Genomic DNA, 20,973 nt, shown 5'->3' on the forward strand with positions numbered 1-20,973 from the left:
GAAGTTCTAGTAAAGGTTGGTTAACCAGAAACAATTAAAAGTAAACAGTTAATAAAACAATTTCAGGCGTATTGATAATACAATAATGAAATCACAATTAAACAGCAGCTCGGATTGTCCGGTTTCAGATAAGCGAAGAACTAGACCCAGACCAATGTAAAATTGGTAACGTTGAAAAAAATTCATTAAAAAGGCTATTGTTTGCATATAACTATGGCTTACAAAGTGATCTATGAGTCATAAGTTATCTTGAATTCTTATATTTAGAATTACAGGAAGGTCTTATCTCACTGCATTCAAATACTAGCAAATCAAGACAGTTATGAAACAAAAAAGATTAGTGTGACTTGTTCTTGAGCAGCTATTTTGCACAAACTATTACTTATTCCTAGCACTTAGGTTTGACCACTAAGACTATTCCGAAAACCTCCGAAAATGAAAATGTTACAACCCATGTTTATAGCAACATTTTTAGTGTTGCTTCTATTTGCTTCGCCCACGTTAGAGCAAGCTGCAAAATCATATGAAGAAAGACATTTGCCATCAAGTCAGACAGGAGGTCAACAATCAGAGCCAATACGGTCTCAATCTATTTATGACAGGTTCTTTGAGAGACCTCGACAATTGGTAAGTAACTAGGAACATACTGAGTTATACTTTAAAATGTTGTTCGATTTTCCTGAAGAGAAAATTGAGGAAATATTGCTTACTATACATTAAAGCATGGTTGTACGCAAAAGTAAACATAGTTTGTTTGCTGCACAGCCATATCCACTGACATTGACAAGATGCCAAAGCAACAGATCCCTACGCAGGCTGCGATCTTGCCAAGCAGCATTAAGAGCACCAGGAACACTAAACCGGCTCTCAGGAACATTTCTCTGTTCTTATCGAGATTCATGGAAGCCAGAAACCAACGTACCCTTTTCCAGAAAGAAGAGAGAAACTAATCACTGCAGTGGGCCGCCACATCGATACACAATCACTTTTGCTGAGGATGCTGACACTGGAACCTGGCGAGAGCTTTATCATGATCCATGTAATACTATGCTTGCCACCAAACATAATTTCAACACAAAAGATGCTCAGCTGGTGAATTAATTCTTTTATTAACCAACGTTTCATTTCCAAACCCATGCGGATGAGCTTCGTCAGGGCAGATTACCATAAGAGATAGAATTTCATAAAAAAATTAATTCATCAGCTGAGCACTTTTTGTTATTGATCCATATAAGTTCAATGAAGCTTATGCTAACTTAAAAGCCTAAAGTAAATTTTTAGGTTAACAGAATTTGTTGAAATCACTATATAATGTTTGATGGTTTTGTTGCAGTGAGTCATCTCTTCCAAACCATATTTGTTGAAAAATGTGGTAATTTTGGACCAATTGGCAGTTTTCATTGCAGAATGCATGATATAAAATTGAAAGCAGCAGTATGGCCACTTGATCCTTCCTCTGATGACTTGGATATTATCAACGTGGTGACAAATAGCTATTGTGCATTAACTGATTTGTAAACAGGTGGCAATTTAAGTCACAACGGGAAAAACAATTTGATGGACTATTTGTGTAATTTGTGCTATTTGTGTATTATTATGCTTTCATTGTGATGAAGACTACAGAAATGTTTGTTTTATCACTTTTATAAATAAAATAAAGTTCAAAGACAGTGTAAGAAGAATAATACCAATCTACAATAACTTTATGACCATTGACCAAACCCAATAACAACAAATACCACATTTGCGGTAAAAACTAAAATCTTGCCAAAATTTGGCCCACTGGCCATTGAACAAAATACCACTGAAATATTTTAATTAAATAAATTAGTAAGTGAGAACCAGGTGTCACCGAAGAATCACTGTATCTTGCTGGTAATCGAATAAGATCAGGAAACTAAAACAGTAATGATACAACTTTGTTAACAACCAATGCAAGCGGGTACTATAAAAATAACAAGTTATTTTACAATAAATAGTTGATATTCTTATGTAAGTTGGATTCGTGCTTGATTCAGAAAATCCCTAATAAATGAAAGTAAAAAGAAAGAAAGTTTTGCACCAAAATTACAATTACCAAGTTACAATTTTAAGGCTAAAATGAGAAGCAAGTGCCTAAACAAATTGACCTAAAACTAGGGTTGTTTAATCAGAATCGTCTATTTGGCTGTAACTAAACAGTGGCAAGCCAGAACTATCTCTGCTACAAGACTATGACATCAAATATAGCTCAAAACTGCCAATGCAAAAACACTTCTAATGCACTTAAGCACTTCTAATGCAAATAAAACTTATCAGTCATGGCAAATGTACTGTAAGTCAGTAACCCAGAAACACACAAATCGAAAGTATTTGCAAACATAACAAACTCATATCAACTGCTCTAATGCCTACAGCAAAATATTCAAAATACTCTGTAAAAAAAGAAATTGGGAAATTCCTATAATCTCAAGCTATAAATATGCTGACACAAAATAAAGCTTAAAGCACAACATTTCAAGTCGTGGTGATTGCTTACTCAAATATTCTACGACAGAGTAAAGGTAGTAATTATTTTATCAGAGCAAATTTTGAATTACTTGAGTATTTATGATAAAGAAAGACATCAAAGAAAATCAGACAAGAAAACAAAAATGAGATTGTAATGTAGCTACAGATCACAAGCGTACATAAGCAAAAATTAAAGCTTTTAAAATGGTTTCATAATAAGATAGAACTTGACAAATTTTGAATATTGTAAAGGAAAAAACACAATGCTTTGTATATGAAAGAGTTTAACAAGTTTAATACTGTTTTTGTTTGTTTATGAAGTAAACATTACACACACATATTTTCAGGGGATAGGTCAGAACCAAATTCTCCTCATACAGAAATCTGTTATATACAAAGTAGAAATTTGAGACATGCTACAGGCTTACTGGGCCTCTGGGTTAATTATACTGCACAGCAGAATTAGTGGTAAATTTATTTCAGTCAGATTAAAATGTTTTTTAGTTTTTGCTCTGCTTCATTTCAAAAATTATAACTATTGGGTACTTTTGGAGAGAACAGGTGTTATGGTTGCAACATCTTTCTTAACATGTTTCTGAAAAATTGGCTGTAGTTCAATTATCATTTAATTGAAAGAATAAAAACAAAGAACTGATAAAAATCAACGAAACTTGAAAGCTTGACTAGATTTCGTGTTGTGCAATAATAACCACAACAATGGGCAATGGCAGCCTAATCACCAAACATACACTTTATAAAATGATTTTAAAATTAAGTATATCTTTGTGGAACACAGTCACTGACGCACATTTAGTAAAATTATGCTTCTACAAATAAAATCTCAAATATAATAGGTGTACTAAAACCTAATTTTTCACGCTGATGATATTGATCAATACAGACAACATATCCTGCATTGCTGTATCATAGAAAGACCGAAGAATCTCTCCCTATTATATAATAATGAGTTGGTTATACTCAATTGTAGAAAATTAGAAACTATCAGGAGTGATCAACCATCCATTATTTGATGAGTGTACTATATGCTTTTCCAGGACTTATAACAGTCGTCACCAAAAATAGTAATTGCCTTGCTGCTGAAAATGATACAATATACTTTCATTGTCACATTTTCAACCTTTCTTCTATCTGCTTTGCCCACATCAGGACAAAACTCCTCACCATTTGAATTAGGCAGACCACAAGAAATTCCTACGGCAGAACCTTTTCGACCTGATCGTACAACACCCACAGAGCCACCAAATCCGTTTCTACCACTTTTTCATCGGTTTACAGCAGCACCTAAGCAATTGGTGAGCAACAAAGCCTGTGTGTCAAAAGCATGGTTAGCATGCTACCAAAAAAGTGGCCTAATTATGTTAATAAAAAGTCAATGGCTCTGTATAAACATAACTATTTTATTTCACAGCCTTATCCATTGACACTAGAACTGTGCCGGCGTGACAGAGCTTTACGACAACTGCTAACTTGTCAAGCAGCAATACACAGACCAGCTTTATTGCGCAAACTCGCAAATAAATATCTTTGTCCTCAACGAGATTTTTGGAAGCCAGACAAAAATTTGCCCAGTATCAGGAAGAAGAGGGATATAAACGATTGCCAAGGTCCACCACATCGTAATGTAATAATGGAAGCAGAGGATGCTGCCAATCCTGGAGTAATGCGACAGCTTCTTCATGATCCAGGTAATTTCAATATATTCTTATCTTTAAATCACTTAGAAAATTGACTAACAGCTCGTTAGAGACATAATCATTTAATCTTCTTTTTGCAGGAAATTATATTTTTCAAACCCTATTTGTTCAACAATGTAGTGACTTTCCACCAGTTGGCGAGTATTATCATTGCAGTATGCACCAAGTTAAATTTGAAGCAGCAGTATGGTCACTTAATCCTGGTCACCCAATTGAAGTAATTGAAGTTTTTACAAATGGCTATTGCGCTCTAAGTCGTAATTAAAAAAATTGGTACTGTTTTCAGTGTTAGCGCAAATTAAAAAAAAGTCCTATATTATCCTACACTTTAATTCTATATTTCAACTGACTTATTAACAAATGTTGACAGCAAAGCAAAAAAAACATATCATGATTTGGTGTATACAAAAAAATTTTGTACAATATGTATACAATACGATTTTATAGCTGTAATATGCTTTGTTGCTTTGTTTTTTATGAGGTGTTTTGTAATGACATACCAGCTCAGACATAAATTGTTTATAAATGTAAACCAGCATCGACTATGTGCTGATGTCTAAACCTTTAATTTTAAGTCAACGTTAGCTCCAAACATTGCTCAGAGCTATGTTAACTTGAAAAATAAAGCCCTTCATTATGAGTGGGAGGCTTAGTAGCTTAGTGCATTGCTGATAAACATGTGCTTCTTCTTTGTGAAACTGATGATTTCATTTGCTATTACCTTAACTTTTAAAGGCGCAACTTTGTATTATGTTTGTATTTTCGCGGCATGTTCATACAGTAGTTTGAATTCTGACAATAAATGATGCATGAAGAAGAAAATAAAAATCAAACATTCACCCTCAAGAAATGTTTTTATAAACCTTCATCTGGTGATGCCTGTTCTACACAAATACAATATTTTATGAGGTATTTATCACGGTTAATATTTAAATATTGTGAATGCTAACCAAAATATAACTCTATTTGGAACATTACAACTGCAACTTCTAGATATAATAAGCAAATTCAAACTGGATTCAAACACTTGCATTTGCATAATGGATATAACCAAAGCTAATGTTGGAACTGTCAAAAAATATAATTCTTACACGATAAAAACAGCAATGAAAGATATGCAATATACAATTGCACTTCCAACTTTGTTTTTGATTCGTTTGATTCCAAATACAACAATGCATCAGAGTAGTATAATGCGAAAAAACATGAATTTGCAAATCCATGATTTTAACATGGATGTGCAATAATGTCCAAGTGCATATAATGAGGGATTGCTGAGTGATCTGAGTGCATAATGAGAGGTGATTTTTGTATGAAATTCGGGAAGTTTTGCACTAAAATTAGCTACAGCTTTAGGCGAAATAAATATGTAAAACATAGGACTATTTTACGTATGTGTTTCTGGAAAACAAATATATAAGAAGGCTATATATGATGACACTGCTTTCTGCTTATCAAACACAAAGTAAAGCGCTTGATCAACTAACTAGGACATTGATTCAAAGAAGCTTTCATAAACACCAAAACCACCAGATGCACAAAACTTTCATAGGAAAATAAAGCACCAGTAGTTAAAGTTTGTTTTAAAATCATTCTGTTTCAAACAGGCAAAAGAATAGAAAGAGAATTTTAAGAAAGATTTCATGGTTTTGAATGGACTTGTATGCAATGAAAAACTCAAATGTATTCAGACTCTGTGATACAGCTGCCATAGTTGTGATTAGGGTTAGTTCATATATCAATAAGATTTACTATCCAGATAATGGATGTTTCTGTTATAGCTAACCGGTTAACCGGATAATACAGGGTAAGCACAAGGTAACCTTTTTATTCTAATTTCTAGTAAAACATAATGGGTCGATTGTAAAAACGTTTAAGTGTGACATAGTTTTCTATGAGAAAAAAACACATATGATATATTCAAATTTTCACAAATTCTTATTGCTTATTTAGTATTGTTTCTTTTTTATAATTTATTTTTAAATTTATTACATTCAGAAGCACAAAATCAATCTCAAACAGTTTTCTTTAGAAAACCGTCCTATCCTCACCTTGCACTTACCAAAGTGTTAATGCCTGGAGGATAACTTATAATTTTACTTGTGCATTTTCAATGGATTTGTGTACTGCTTGTGATATAATAGAACGAATTCTTCTGTTTACCAACGAAATTTTATCCGGATATCAGGTAGTTAAAATTGTTAATCGGTCAACCCAACCCTAGTTGTGATGTATTTGGATAGTCCAACCCTAGTTGTGATGTTAAATAGAATTTGGGATGTCATACTATCTGTTGTTTTTGTGAACAACCAGGCAATCACTAAGTATGAAATATACATACATGATTATTTGGCTCATAAACATAAACTCATTTCCAACATTGTAATTTATATGTTTGTTCTTTCTGTCATACCCACAAAAGGACAAATTTTCCCCGAAATGACAATATCTACAACTATAATGTCAGACACTTTTTGATCTCCTTACGACCGGTTTCTACAAAAATGTCAGACATTGGTAAGTGACTGACCACAATTGACGCCTTTTAAAAATATTGTTATCGAGATCGCACTTACCATACAATAGGCTTAGTTTACAAAAAGGTAATGATGTTAGCTTTTTTCTGCATAGCCTTACAGTGTGACATTAAAAAGCTGTCGACAAAACACATATCTACGTCGCTCAAGGTCATGTCAAGAAGCACTAGCAAGACAAGCTTTAGTAAAAAAACTTTCAAAAAAATATCTAAATGCTCTTGGAGATTTGTGGATGCCATGTCCCGGAACAGTTTTCAATAATGATGATGCTACCAATCAATGCGGTGGTCCACTAAAACTACATACAATGTATAAAGAAAAGGATGCAAAAACTGAAATTTGGCGGTAGGTTTACTTCGATCCATGTATAAAAAATATTAAACAAAATTTGCATCCAAGCATTATAAAACAGTGGAATATTGTTAACTCAAACTACTCTAAATTCAAAATTTTCAATAAATAAAAGTAACTTCAGTAATCGAAGGAAGATGCCTTTAGAAAACAAGTTTTCTTAAAACTAGTCCAAAAAATTATTTTGTATCTGTAATCAGTGCAACGGCGAAAACAAAATGGCAATGCAATTTCAAGTCTCCAGCTTTGAGTTGACAAGCTTCTTATGTATTTATCTGTATTCCTTATTAACTAAGGTTACAACAGGAAGAGTCACAATAATATGTTGGTTGTGTCTATTACAGTGAATCTTCTCTACCAAACCATTTGTATGGAGGTATGTGCTAACTTTGGACCAGTCAGCATTTATCATTGCAGAATGCATGACATAATAGCTAAAGCAGCAGTATGGCCATTCGATGACTCTGATGACTTGGACGTTATTTATGTATTGGTTAAAAGCTACTGTGCACTAAACCCTGTGTAAAGTAAGCTTTTATTCAAATGTACCTACTGCAAACCAAACCAAACTACTACTACCAAACAAAACTGGTAACTACAGAAACTACAAACTAAACTAGAAACCAAACTACTACTACATCCAAACCTACTACAAGCAACAACCACTATCTTGACAATGTTGTACTGTGTATATGGCGCTTTGTTTACTCAAATAAATTCTAAGGCAGGTGTCCTTATATTTTTAAAGTTACACACATATATATACCATTTCTGTCAAAAAGATTTAGTAAAAAGACAAGTCTATGAACAAAACAAACAAGCTCTATGGTGTCGGCCACTATGTATAAGGAATATTATTGTGCAGAAAAATTGATTTAGAAAAACTTTTGTGCGCTTGGCTACAAATATACACTAGGAGATAGCAGAGTCATCCTTTAAATGAACAAAACAGTTTTATAAAGAAAACAGGCAAAGCCATCACAGAATATAAATCCTCACAATACAATGTAACATGTCAGAATAGCAATTTCGTGAAAAGTGACAAATGCAGATGCCTGATCACATACATGTAGAATGCAATCAACAAACAGCATTCAGCATGGTAGAGTTTGTTTTAAAAAAAAACACAAAAAGGATGGAAGGAATTCAATAACAATACGTGCTTATACTCACAATGATTCATTACATTTAGCTTATAATTAAAACCCTACTTCCTGTATACTTGCAAAAAATTGGCAATTAAAAACATCCTGAATTTCAATAAACACATCTCATGGAGCTTATAAAACTTTTTTTGAACACCCAAAGGCAGAATTAAAGGGCGAGCTGTTAGCTTCATCTCAACACAAACCATTTTAACCTACAAGCTATTGTTAAAGAATATGTTAAGCTACAGAAATGTAACCAAGGTCAAGAAAGCAAAACAAGAATTGAGATGCGAGACATTTTAATTATTATTATTTCATAAGAATTATTATTTGAAATATCAATAAAAAGTATTTGAAATAAAAATTTGAAAAATAAAAATGATTCTCTTGCAGATGGGGAAAATATTTATTCTATCATCATTATTAGTCTTTGTTGTTCTGCAATTTGAAAGTGCAGCATTTAGGCCAAGGCAAAATAAACCACGTTTTAATGTTGGTCGAGGAAGATTATCAATTAATACTGAAACAAGCCAAGAACATGAAACAGTATATTTTTTCACTAGTCTTTGTATTTCTAAATAAATACTGTTTACATGATTCTTGTTGTTATAAAATTGTATTTCTGTTTACTTGTTTTATTACCTCTTGATTAGTGCATGGCAATGACAACCCAACAGTAATTATTATTTCAATTATGATTTAGGTCACAGTAAAGAAAATTGCATTGCGCAGAAAACCAAGGCGAAAAGTATGTTGCATAAAATTTAGCTAAGAGTTTTATAATTAGGATTGTTTATAATCTACAACACTTTATTCCGATAAAAAACATTGATGTTTTTTCAATTGGCAGAGATCAAGACTGACCAAAGACCAGTGTCAAATGAATCTGTACCAGAACCTAACAACGTGCATATATACCAAAGAAAAACCATCAAGACTCATGAACCTTTCAGACAGATATCTTTGCGCTAACCAAGACCGATGGGTTGATGATAATGATACAGAGTCCAACACTCATACCATAACAAAAAGGGACCTTAACATCTGTAGTGGACCTCTAAGCAAAACAGTCATACTCGAAGCATATGACGCAGATGATCCTACAGTAATAAGAGAATTACTGCATGATCCAAGTATGTTAGTACTAAGCATAAAAATATTGTAGAAAGTGATTTTGTAAAAATGAAATGTGTTATGCAATATAAACCAATAAATGTTTTCTTACTAAGTTGATATGTATATATTACTGGTGAGCAACTGCGACCTAATGAGGGGAGTGTATTGACCCATGTAGTTTAGGTTTTCATTTTATATGAACAGTGAATCATCTCTACCAAACTCTCTATACCGAAAACTGTGAAACTACGAGCAACGTTGGTGAATTTGAGTGTCAAATGCATTCCACTATAATGAAGGCTGCAGTATGGGCACTGGATAATTCTTCTGACATTGATGTCAAAAATGTATTAGTGGACAGCTACTGTGCATTAACTCAAATAGAGTCTTAAGGCAAGAACTGCAATATTCACTAAGAAGGCTTTAGTTTTTACAAACTCAAGCAAACTGTTTGAAGCTGAAGTCTTATTTTATAGATCTACTATTTTAAATTTCATTCATCTAATTACTAAACATATCACAGACCCTAAAAATCGTTACTTAACCAAAAGGAAATGTCTGTCAAAACTGGAAGGTAAATTCAATTCAATGTTGCACACTATACCGTACAATAATTTTGTGTCTCATTAACCGTGTTTTGTTTTTGTTAATGTAAGATTTTGAATGTTGTCTATGTGCATCCACGATCACCATGTGGTAGCTATTCAATGTATACAGTTATAATAAATAGAACTGAAATATATGATTGGTTGGTCAATGTGTATATCGGTCTGATACCAACTATTTCTTACTTGAAAACGTGCTATGGCTACTGTTAATTCAGTTTTTAAATTAGAACAGAAATTTTTGAAAAGCAATAACTATGAAATTATACGTTCGACTAGAAAGCGTAACAGTGGAAATTTCAAATCTAACTAAAAGTCTGAAGCTATTAAAAAACTAATAGCCTAGCTATTTTTATATGTTACTTATCTGAATATTATACATATAATATACCATAAAACAGGGTCACTTCCTATGCAAATTAATATTTAAAACTAAAAGTTTATTTTGCAAGACTATATAATCTAGTATCTAGACATGTATGCTTGTAACACAAAAATTTACTAAATGCAAAAGGGAAGCATGGGAAAGCCATTTCAGTAAGGAAAACTGCTGTCTATTAAAAACTGTTCAAAAATATCATTTTTGTTGTGATGACTAATTCCATTTCAAGTGTCTGTGGTATTTTGATAAGAAAAAACTTTTGAAAAAACAATTGGCCAAAGATGGTTTTCTGATGCCACCTTGTGGATGAGAGTAGGAGCACTTGACACACTAAAAACCTAAAATGCGTCTAGTAGCATCACTAGCACATGATGGTATGATTAAAAAAACTCATCTCATCTAAAACAACCAAGATTACCTTCCGCTTTAACGACATGGAAGCTATGTTTTGCAGGACAATTGCTTGTACTTCTCTGTGACCCCTCAAGAGCCTGACAAGGGGCTTCGCTACAAGGCCAACTTCATTGTAGGGAGCAAGATGGTAATAGAGTTGTGCCACAGACATCACCACCTAAAACAGGAATTTATTCACAAGTATTAATATGAAGCCACGCAGAAATGACTTCAATAGCAAATAAATAATCCTCATGTTATGAAAATATCGCTTGGGCACTTACTAATATTTCAACAAACGTTTATATAATCTGTGTAGGGTGGGATCTCGGGATCAAATCCAAAATCTGGAATTCGTTTGAACTTTAAAACAATCCAAAGATTTCTTGCAATTAACAAAAATTCATAAAAACCACATCTGTTGCAAATACGAGCAAATTAGCTCCCTTTAAGCTTTAACCTTTAGCTTTTTTGGCTTCTGGCTTAAACGCAAGTTGCTGAATAAAACTGACATTCTATGAAATTAAAACGCTGTTGGAAAAAAAACACTTAATTGTTATAGGCATACATAATAAATTATAATATGTGTAGAATTGGCAAGTTGGAAAAATAGTTGATGGTCAACGTAATTGAAACATCTTCTGCTAACATCCAAGTAATGTAGTACGATACTATTAATACAGTGCATTGCTCGATTCTTATTTTTTGTTTTAGAAACATCACTGCCTTGAACCAAACTGTCCAACGTACTGCTTGTCTTATTATAAAGATTTTTAAACAGAATGCCATCATTTACTTATGGACACATTTTCAATTTTATTTCTTATTGATTATACTGCTTTTGTCTTAAAGGGTTTGTATTATAATGTCACAAAACAATGTAGAGCTGCTGTTAAGTTACTTTCATTATTATACATTTCTGGCTCATATAGGTTCATATATCTGTCAGGGTGAGCTAGGTCTTGCTCAAATAATTTGAATCTGCAGTAGTACAGTATTTACTTAATCATTTTATTGTTATAACACTTGCCTCGTTGTTTGTATTATTTAACTTGGTGACAGTTGGCTGGTAAACTGATTTAGAAAAAAATTAACATTTTATCAAGTGCAATGAAGCATTCGAAGTTAAGTGATATTTTGGTGAAATTTTAGGTTTCCAAAAAAATTTTCCATAAATGGAATTGAAAATAAAAAAAGTTATACCCTGGTGTCCCAACACTAGCATTGCACCAACATAGTGCTTTTTAAATTTTGGCAATTATAGGATATTTACTGCCATTCAACACAGACTCAACATGTTTAGCAGTATTTCAGATACTCACAGCAGCATTTCTACTTTGCAAAAGGGGTTTAGCACTCTTTAACAGCAATCTATGGTCATTATCCATAACATATTTGGGAGGCTTTATTTTTTGCTTATCATTATCAACATCACTGTCTTCATTCTCTTCATCCTCTTCATCATAGAAAGGTGTTTCATTTTCATCTTCATTTTCCTGAAAAAAGAAAAAAAGTTATTGACAACACTGGTCAACAGCCAATTTTAAACCGAGATGCGATTAGGTGATTCTTAAAGGGTTTTTGACGCTGATTCCGAAAATGCCCTTATTTGTTTTTTACCACATCAGGTTTTCGAGATATTTGCATTTTTAATTTTTAGTTGCTATGCTACAATAGCCTATTTTAGGGAGCATCTTTTGCAACATAAGTGGTATATTGAGCAGTTAATTCCACATGTAGATAATGCTTATAGCACTGCAGCAGAAAATTTGAAATAAACTGTTTGGTTTTCACAATGTTTGATAATGGCAGATTTTAATCAATGTTGTAGTAACGTATACTGTTCAATAGATTTATTTGTGCCATATTTTGATCGACTGCTATTCTGCCTTTGTTATGTCAAGAAAGTGCAAGAACAATCTTGATCTGTTTTGTTATATTTGTGGCAGTTTTACAATCAAAGGCAAGCATTGAAATGTCATTTCAGATATCAAAAAGATGTAAAAGTTGTAATTTGGCTGCCCCTTAGGAAATCAAGACAAAAAGTGGGCACCACATCAAATATGTACAGCTTGTTCAACTGGTTTACACAACTGGCTACACAAACGAACGTCATCGATGCCTTTTGCTATTCCCAAGGTATGGCGAGAACCAAAAGACCACATTCAGGACTGCTATTTTTGCCTTGTCAGTGTGTAAAAGGGCTTTCTGCAAAAACTAAAAGTAAAATTGCATATCCCAACTTAGATTCAGCGAGGAGACCTGTACCACATGATGCTTCACTTCCTGTTCCGCTTCCTCCTCATGGAGGTCTTGAATTTGTTCCTGATGAAGTTGAAGATAGTGCTGCTGAAGGGAGTTCCACAGATCCGAGTAATTCTGCTGAGTCCGAATACGAACCAGAAGAAAGTTCAAAATCAATTCTGTCTTTCCAGAAACGTTTAAACAACCTAATAAGAGATTTGTCTCTTTCCAAAGCAAAGTCAGAACTGCTTGCATCAAGATTGAAAGAAAACAACTTGCTTGAGAAAGATGTAGTAATAAGTCATTACAAAAAGTGAAACTTGGACCTGGCCGCAGCATTCACAGTAGACAGATCTCTTTGGTACTGCCACAACATTAATAACTTGTTTCAAAAATTGGGTGAAGCACACATTGTTGATGAGTGGCGACTTTTCATTGACTCTTCGAAGAGAAGTTTGAAAGCTGTGTTGTTGCACAACAGAAATATAAAACCGTCTATTCCTATAGCACATTCTGTTCATCTGAAAGAATGTTATGAAAGCATCGAAATCCCTCTGGAAGCTATTCAGTACAATGCTTACAAATGGAGTATTTGCGGAGACCTCAAAGTCGTTGGCATCTTGATAGGAATGCAGGCAGGATTCACGAAACATTGCTGCTTCCTGTGTTTGTGGAATAGCGGTGCTACCAAAGAGCATTATATCAGAAGAGACTGGACTGTAAGAGAATCGTACTTAACTGGAATGGCTAACATCAAAAACGTTCCTCTACTAGATCCTCAGAAAATTCTCTGGCCACCTCTTCATATCAAGCTGGGTTTGAGGAAGAATTTTGTTAAAGCAATGGGAAAGTGCAATTCTAATGGGTTCGCATTTCTCTGCAAAAAGTTTCCTAGCATAAGCCAAGCAAAACTAAAAGAAGGAATCTTCATGGGTTCTCAAATTGGAGAAGTGCTAAAGGATCCACATTTTGAAAAATCATTGTCGAAATTGGAATTTTGTGTTTGGCAGGCATTCAAGTGGTTGTGTGTTAACTTTTTAGGAAATGCGAAATCGCCTTCTTTTCAGGCAGGAGTTGATGATTTCCTTGAGGCTTACAGTAAAATGGGTTGCCGCATGTCCCTCAAAATGCCTTTTCTGCACTCCCACTTGAACTTCTTTCCAACAAACCTGGGTGCAGTTAGTGACGAACAAGGTGATTCAAGCTATGGAAGCTCGTTACCAAGGTTTTTGGAATGTGGGAATGATGGGGGACTACTGCTGGATATTATCGTCATGACCCCAGTCATGTGTACAAAAGAAAGTCATATGCTAAACATTTTTAAGTGCCATGTATCATAGCTGTGTATTGTTTATAATGCTTTTTTCTGAAAACATGGATTTGACGATATCTTGAAAATGTGATGAGCTAAAGAAAAACTAAAGGCAGATTCGGAATCAGAGCAAAAAACACATCTCAAATAATATACTTACGTTCTCGTTTAAAAAAAAAGTGAAATTTTGTTAACCTGTGAATTGAATTATTATAATTGGTTGTTAAAGAAATTAGAAATTCCATTTAATGGCAAAATAATTTATTCCAAAAATTAATTTTAAACATGATGAGAAAAGCTAAAGCTAAAGTGTATTTTAGTTACATATTTGTTTGGATTGAGAAATTGTGTTCTCGCATAACGGGTCATCATGGAAAGGATCGCAATTTGACCCCACTCATCAACATCCACAAGTAAAGAGCAGAGATTTCTATAATGACGATGAACCAAATCTATTCGCTCAGGGCAAACTTCTTGAAATGCCATAACAACACTGCCTACGACCAGCTGAAAAAACACAATTAGTAATAAAGTAATTACAACTGTGCCATATGTACCATACAATAAATGTTTTGCGAAGTTGAAAATGGGTGGTTCATACAGCAATAATACAACTGATATTTAACTGATAGCCAGCACCACGAGAATGTATAATTGTATGAAATATACTGTGTTATGAAATGTTTTTGACAAACCGTAGCACGATCGCTCAACAACTTGTCGATTATTTCTATCAAATTCTCCTTCTGATCAGGATCTAAACTATAAACATAAAATAACTTGTAAACTTATTACACACAGAAAAACAGTTGCTGAATATCATTGATGTACAATCAACTATCAACAAATAGATAACAACAGTAATGATGTGCATAAAGGCAAACGCTATATATATGTGAAACTGTACGTTTTACACGCCGCAAAGTTGTCCCAACCTGTGAAGTTTAGGAATTGCATGAGCAGCTGTTTTTCTAACAAATGGCGACATATCATTCATTCCTTCTTTAATTGATAGAAGCATGATGGGCACAATAATAGGTACACGAATACTTGACAATACTCGCAGTGCACTTGCCCTGATAAGCTGATTAGGATCCTGTCAAATTGAATGAGTTTGTTTGAATTCATTTTAAACAGATAGCACTGGTATAACTTTAGATAAACTTTTCCGTGAAAGAGTATGAAAAACATTTAACTACTTCTTTAAATTAAAATAATATGCTAAAGACTGTTTAGGTCACCTTTAAACCTCTCTGAAAAGTTGATATGGATAACAGAGCAAGGTCTTGTTGTTCTTCTGCATATCGCTCGAGATAAACATAGACCAATTTTTTTACTTCAATATTCTTGCAGGCTACATTTTTCACTACAGCTGGAAACAGCATCGAAGCATTCTTTCCTTTTGCAATCATCTGCATAGTAATAAACAAAATGTGTTCATAGTGACACTTCAAAAAATATGCAGTCTCACAAATTTTACAAAATAAAAATAGTTTTCTCATTAGTTTTAAAATAAATAATTAATTACCAACCCCTATTATGCGTTTCATGGCATCCAACTTTAAAGAATCTTTGTTTTGGTCAAGCATTTCCTTCAAATCTTCATACCTACCCAGCAACAAAATAGCAATTAACTTAAGTGCTGGAGTGTTAGTGGAGGTAATAAAATTAATGTAAAGGATTGAAATATGCACAAAACCTTAAAAGCTTACTTTTTGTAATTAGCAGTGAACAAACCACTTGCTGAAGGATCCTGCGAGCCGTCATCTCCACTAGCACCAGGCGATTTATCATTATACGACATCTTGCAATGCAGCAAAAACTAACCAGCTTTATCTTCTAAAGTCAGCAATGAATTAAGTTCCAGAAAACTGAACTAAAAGTTTAACGTGGCAGAGGTTGCAGCATGCAAGTTGTACTTGTGTAAGTTCACTAATCACTTAAAAAGATCAATGCTTAAGAAACTAGTGTGCACCAATAGTTCAAGAAAAACTATAGATTTAGGTTCAACCTGAAGTTTGCATAAACAGACAAAAATATATAATTATACTGAAATTTAATTGAACTCCACCGAAAATAATCAGAAAAATTAAACACCCCTAGGCTCTTTCAAAAAACTTTCTTTTGCAGTTACTACACAATTTTGAAAATTTTTAACACTTTGAGAGCAATCTAAAATTCTACCATTATTGTTTCTATAACATTCCAACATTGCATCTTGCAAGTTCTTACATACAGGCTTTAGTTCAGGGTGCTTGAATTTTTCTTCTACTTCCTTTGCAGACTGTTCGAAAGCTTCCACTGTCAGATCATGAAACTTTTGTTGCTTTGCCCGTTCCTTGCTCAATTCTTTCTCCCATTTCTCATTCAGCAGAGACAGTTGCTTTTCTCGTTCATCGAGAATTTTTTGACGATCTTCGGCCAATTGTTGAGCTTCTTTTACAGATTCGCTTTCTTGCACAGAGGTTGTTTCGTTTGGAATCCTGTGAATATCCTGACCATCTCCTTGACCTTCCTCTTCTGACATTCGTTGGAGGATACTTGGCGATAGCTTGATTCCATCACCAGTTTTTATAAAATTTTCAGCATCTCTGTCAATTGTCACTTCACTGCTAGCATTGTTACCCATGACAAGAACAACTTGATTTTGCAACAAAAATCTAATTCTTTTAAAATCACCTAAAAACATGATAAGCATGAATTTGAATTATATTCTGTTCTGTGGTAAATAACTTAAACACAAGCACTAATTGCACAATTATCAACTAAATAAATATAACTCCAAAACAGCTGTGAAACAGTTCAAGCAACTGTAAAGCTAGGTTGCAAAGATACAACATAGTACCAACATCATTCTGGCAAATAATATTACAGATAAAACACAAGCAACGTTATAAATAGGATGACATAAGCACACAAGAAAAAATGTTTTTCTATTATCACAAAACTGAACATTGGTAAAGCTCCCAGCGAATGTGGCAACACAAAAATATTTACAACAACACATGACGACAAACAACACATGACGACAAACAACACATGTCAAATTTTGTAAGACAGCTCTATTACTGTTATCTAATTATACAAAAGACGAACTTATATTATTATTATCTTGTATGTTTTCCAAAGATAACATGGTTTATATTGAGTCCCAGAAGATGAAGTATTGTTACGATGAACTTATTGTTACGTAAAATTCAAAGTAATACAATCCTAGTGAGATCATGGCTCACAAATGTTAGGGAGTTTGATATGCTTACTGCAAAACATGAAATCTCAGTTTATGCAGCTTAAAAATTGAATTCCAAAAACTTAATAATTTGTCATAGTTATCACATACTGGGTTGCAAATATGTGAGCCGAAAGCAACAATAATAACATCCAATTGAAAGGTGATTGAACCAATTTATAGAAAGAGAATAACGTTTCATGGAATAAAACAGAGAGCAGCATGTTAAAGTAATTATGATGCTTTGCAGTTCCAACAACTTAACATTTATAATGTATATCAACAAGAATGCTTCAGATGATTATGGGATCTACCTGCTACTTCTAGTCTCTCCAGCCCAAACGAAACTTTATGTAAATCAAACAAAAAATGAACTAAAGTTACCATGAACAAAATGAAATCCTACATGCTACACAGCTGTCAAAGTTTGGTCAGCTTGGTATCAGTTGAACATTTGTTGATAGCAGTGGAACATTAACTGGCTGCAAACCATTGCTGAGTGGCTTTTGACCTTCACTTGGCAACTCTTCCTGCATCAAGTGAGGAAAGAACTCATAATAAACGTTTTGTATGAAGTGAACGATTCCATTAACAATGCATGAGGTTGCAAACACTCCACCGATTATTCCACACAAACGCACTAGAAATCTTCCGAGCGGCATGTGCTTTTCAGTTATTATAACAGTCAGTGGGGAGAAGTCATATTTGAAAAAGATTCCTGGTGTGCCATGACTTCCTGCTGTATGATCTAGCTCGCGGGAAATGTCAGAAACTGAGAATTGATATGTGTCTGTTTTCACTCTTCTGGTATTGATTTTTGTTGAAACGATTTCAAGGTAATATTGGAAAACATGGTCTAGATATAAAAACCTTATAACTATGCTGCATTCACAGGTGGTTGGCAATACTCTATTAAATGCTTAAGTACATCATGCTCCATTACAAGATGAAAATGTAGTTGAAATTTACAGATACGTACAAGGAATTGAAATCTTACTTTCATTAGTGGCGATTTTATTATCGCCATCAAGTGCATTAATAAAACCAGCACGCATATCCCCAAAGGAGAGGTGGTCTATCCTATGGCTGAAGTTATGCACATTAGTGGAATGGATAAAGGATAGGTGAGCATGACCACCAAAAACAGAAAGTGGTTTCCCGGATACGACGTGGAAATTACCTGCCACCTTTGGGAGTGGAATGTGTCCATAAAACCTAAGCACAAATGATAAATAATTTAATTGGTGTTTGGGTAATTAGTATCGAAGAAAATGTTATTTTGTCAACATGTCAAAACAGTTCATGCATTCATAACATAATGTTTACAATTTGATTTGTAAACTTTTACATTTGTTTTATTCATGTTTATAAAAAGTTATGAAGTTATGATTTAAAACAATAACTACTGTAGTATGATGCAAGCTTCTAAAAATGAATTAAACTTGCTGTAAAAAATCTTCGTTCTTTAAAGTTGTTTAACGTTACCTGCAGGCATTAGGATTTTCTACTTTGCTTTCAGATTTTCTGTCATCGAACAATGCAGTTGCGTTGAAACCGTCTTTCAGAGCAAACTCGCTTAATTTCCTTCCATCTTCAAAATTAACCAAATGCTTCTTTATTGACAATAACTGCAACTGCCTTCCTGCAGCAGCTGACGACAGTTCAAACTTCACCGGTTGTTCTACTACTTCCTGTTAAATGTACACCAGTTATATATAATTCCAACACTGGGAAAAAAATGCTTCTTACAAATCACGTAAGTACAAATAAATATTTACACATATCGAAAATAAAATGAAACCCAAACCAAAAAAAATGTTTCAATAAGAAACAAAAAATAAAAAACGCACAAAAACAAACACAAGATATCATTTACATCAAAAAAGATATCAAAACTAACATCATCAAAAACAAATGCTTTTCCAGTAATGTCCACCACATCAGCACCAATCAGAATGCAAGGGGTGGCGATAGTAATGTCGAAGTTTAGAAGAACTTTTGCATCAAAATCAATGTCCACTTTATAATCATATTCAAATCTGTCATCAATGAAAAAGAAAGTAACAATTGGCTTAAAAACTAAGAAATATATAAATGCTAAATACAAAAACAATTGATGCAAATTTCGGATTGTCCATTCACAATCAGCAAACAGAAAAAAGTTTAAAAGGATGCATCACTCTTAAAAGTATAAACACATTTTAACCATCTTTAATACTTTCTATATATAGAATACAGCAGATTCTGCTTATTATGACGACTTTGGGACCAGATCTTTTTGGTTATACCATTTAATGGTCACCATAGCTGAAGCTGTTAAAATACATACCGTTTAACCACACCAGGACCAATACAGTTAGGCACTAAATGACGAAACACATCGAGTTTATCATTTATTTCATTAACAAGTTGGTAGTGATCAGTTGGTCACCCTAGTCTGGGTGGCAAAAATTTTGGTAGGATTGCAATGTACCAGAATCTTTACACTCAAACTTCTGTGACTTTATCCAGTCATCTGTATGCTGAAAGTGAGACCATTTTAAGTTTTGTGCAGAGGCTTATGCACACTTTCCACATATTATGCAGTAATAAGAGTACATTCAGTGCACATATGGTATTGTGTAGTCAGTTTTACCTGGTATCAAAGAAGTATGCAATTTCAGAAATTACCAGGAACAAAATGAGAAGACAAGTAATCAAAGATATGGTTCCTCCACTTGTGCTGGTTTCTACATATGACTCAGGAACTTTGCCAAACGCATCTAGTTCTTTTACACTTTCAATCACCTTCTTGCTTGGACCACGATAACGTAACATCACATAGATATCATTTACCGTACCTTAAGCTTAACCTATAACAACAAAATCTAAGTGCACACAACACATGTAGTCTAGAATAATGTTGAAACTTCGTCAACAAAGCAGATTATGACATTGCATCATAGGCTGATTGGTTACTGGCATATATATATGCAAACTGGCCTCGCCTATCTTGCTAGGCTATTATAGGATAATAAGGTCATGTGCAAAATACAGACATACCGTTTATTTATGGATGAGGGTCAGCTGGATTTTGCTTTTAACGCTATAGGCATTGCTATGTACCGGTATGTCAGTAGCCTATGTGGTATGACTTTTACCATTATAGGTACAGGCTAATTACAGAATTAAGGGTCTATCTATAGGCCTAGTGCGTAAGTGCAAAATCACTTACCTCTCCATTTGGACAACTAGATAAACACTGTTGGTGTAAAGTACCATTAATAAACCTACACACTATAGGCCTAGTTACAGACCGGAAAGCGTGCCACTTATCCACAAGATGCCAGACACTGTGTGGCCGGCAGGCCGGGTGAAAGAGATGGCTAACACGGGCTACACTGGGTTACTGGGTCCACAAGGGTACATGTAAATACTGGGTTTATCGGGTTCACTAAGATCAGTTAAGGTT

General features: G+C 33.9%; 6 protein-coding genes across 7 annotated transcripts in view; 3 read left to right on the forward strand and 3 right to left on the reverse strand.

Annotated features, from left to right (window-relative positions):
- The window catches only part of LOC143447416 (AP-3 complex subunit beta-2-like), a 31,413-nt gene extending 15,270 nt beyond the window's left edge, over positions 1-16,143 (reverse strand). Inside the window, exons 1-8 of the mRNA XM_076947505.1 lie at positions 16,006-16,143; positions 15,826-15,901; positions 15,535-15,705; positions 15,229-15,389; positions 14,989-15,055; positions 14,618-14,800; positions 12,060-12,233; positions 10,763-10,915 (exon numbers count right to left, since the gene is read on the reverse strand). Of these exons, the coding sequence (XP_076803620.1) occupies positions 10,763-10,915; positions 12,060-12,233; positions 14,618-14,800; positions 14,989-15,055; positions 15,229-15,389; positions 15,535-15,705; positions 15,826-15,901; positions 16,006-16,097 (1,077 nt within the window). The 5' untranslated portion in view covers positions 16,098-16,143. The remainder of the gene's footprint in view (positions 1-10,762; positions 10,916-12,059; positions 12,234-14,617; positions 14,801-14,988; positions 15,056-15,228; positions 15,390-15,534; positions 15,706-15,825; positions 15,902-16,005) is intronic.
- LOC143447423 (uncharacterized) lies at positions 67-1,668 on the forward strand. The gene is made up of 3 exons (XM_076947513.1): positions 67-627; positions 766-1,039; positions 1,334-1,668. Exons 1-3 carry the CDS (start codon positions 436-438, stop codon positions 1,516-1,518), a joined length of 651 nt encoding a protein of 216 aa, XP_076803628.1. The 5' UTR covers positions 67-435; the 3' UTR covers positions 1,519-1,668.
- Positions 3,550-5,019, forward strand: LOC143445876 (uncharacterized). Its single transcript, XM_076945250.1, has 3 exons — positions 3,550-3,803; positions 3,920-4,196; positions 4,286-5,019. The coding sequence occupies exons 1-3, from the start codon at positions 3,594-3,596 to the stop codon at positions 4,468-4,470; spliced, it is 672 nt and encodes a 223-aa protein (XP_076801365.1). The 5' UTR covers positions 3,550-3,593; the 3' UTR covers positions 4,471-5,019.
- On the forward strand, positions 7,051-10,099 carry LOC143447418 (uncharacterized). Of its 2 annotated transcripts, none has more exons than XM_076947507.1 (6): positions 7,051-7,087; positions 7,390-7,469; positions 8,635-8,787; positions 8,945-8,989; positions 9,092-9,374; positions 9,562-10,099. In XM_076947507.1, exons 1-6 carry the CDS (start codon positions 7,066-7,068, stop codon positions 9,747-9,749), a joined length of 771 nt encoding a protein of 256 aa, XP_076803622.1. In that variant the 5' UTR covers positions 7,051-7,065; the 3' UTR covers positions 9,750-10,099. The 2 variants fall into 2 exon arrangements, with proteins under 2 accessions (XP_076803622.1, XP_076803623.1); XM_076947508.1 differs by having other exon boundaries at positions 7,438-7,469.
- Positions 16,144-16,332: 189 nt separating the features above from the next.
- On the reverse strand, positions 16,333-16,991 carry LOC143447424 (MICOS complex subunit mic25-like). The gene has a single exon (XM_076947514.1). The coding sequence runs from the start codon at positions 16,989-16,991 to the stop codon at positions 16,383-16,385; it is 609 nt and encodes a 202-aa protein (XP_076803629.1). The 3' UTR covers positions 16,333-16,382.
- LOC143447417 (endoplasmic reticulum-Golgi intermediate compartment protein 2-like) lies at positions 16,973-20,830 on the reverse strand. The gene is made up of 5 exons (XM_076947506.1): positions 20,158-20,830; positions 19,423-19,561; positions 19,008-19,213; positions 18,520-18,737; positions 16,973-18,378 (listed from the first exon to the last, which is right to left on the reverse strand). Exons 1-5 carry the CDS (start codon positions 20,337-20,339, stop codon positions 17,954-17,956), a joined length of 1,170 nt encoding a protein of 389 aa, XP_076803621.1. The 5' UTR covers positions 20,340-20,830; the 3' UTR covers positions 16,973-17,953.
- Positions 20,831-20,973: the final 143 nt, after the last annotated feature.

The sequence above is a fragment of the Clavelina lepadiformis genome, chromosome 2 (assembly GCF_947623445.1).
Source record: "Clavelina lepadiformis chromosome 2, kaClaLepa1.1, whole genome shotgun sequence".
Taxonomy (NCBI): domain Eukaryota; kingdom Metazoa; phylum Chordata; class Ascidiacea; order Aplousobranchia; family Clavelinidae; genus Clavelina; species Clavelina lepadiformis.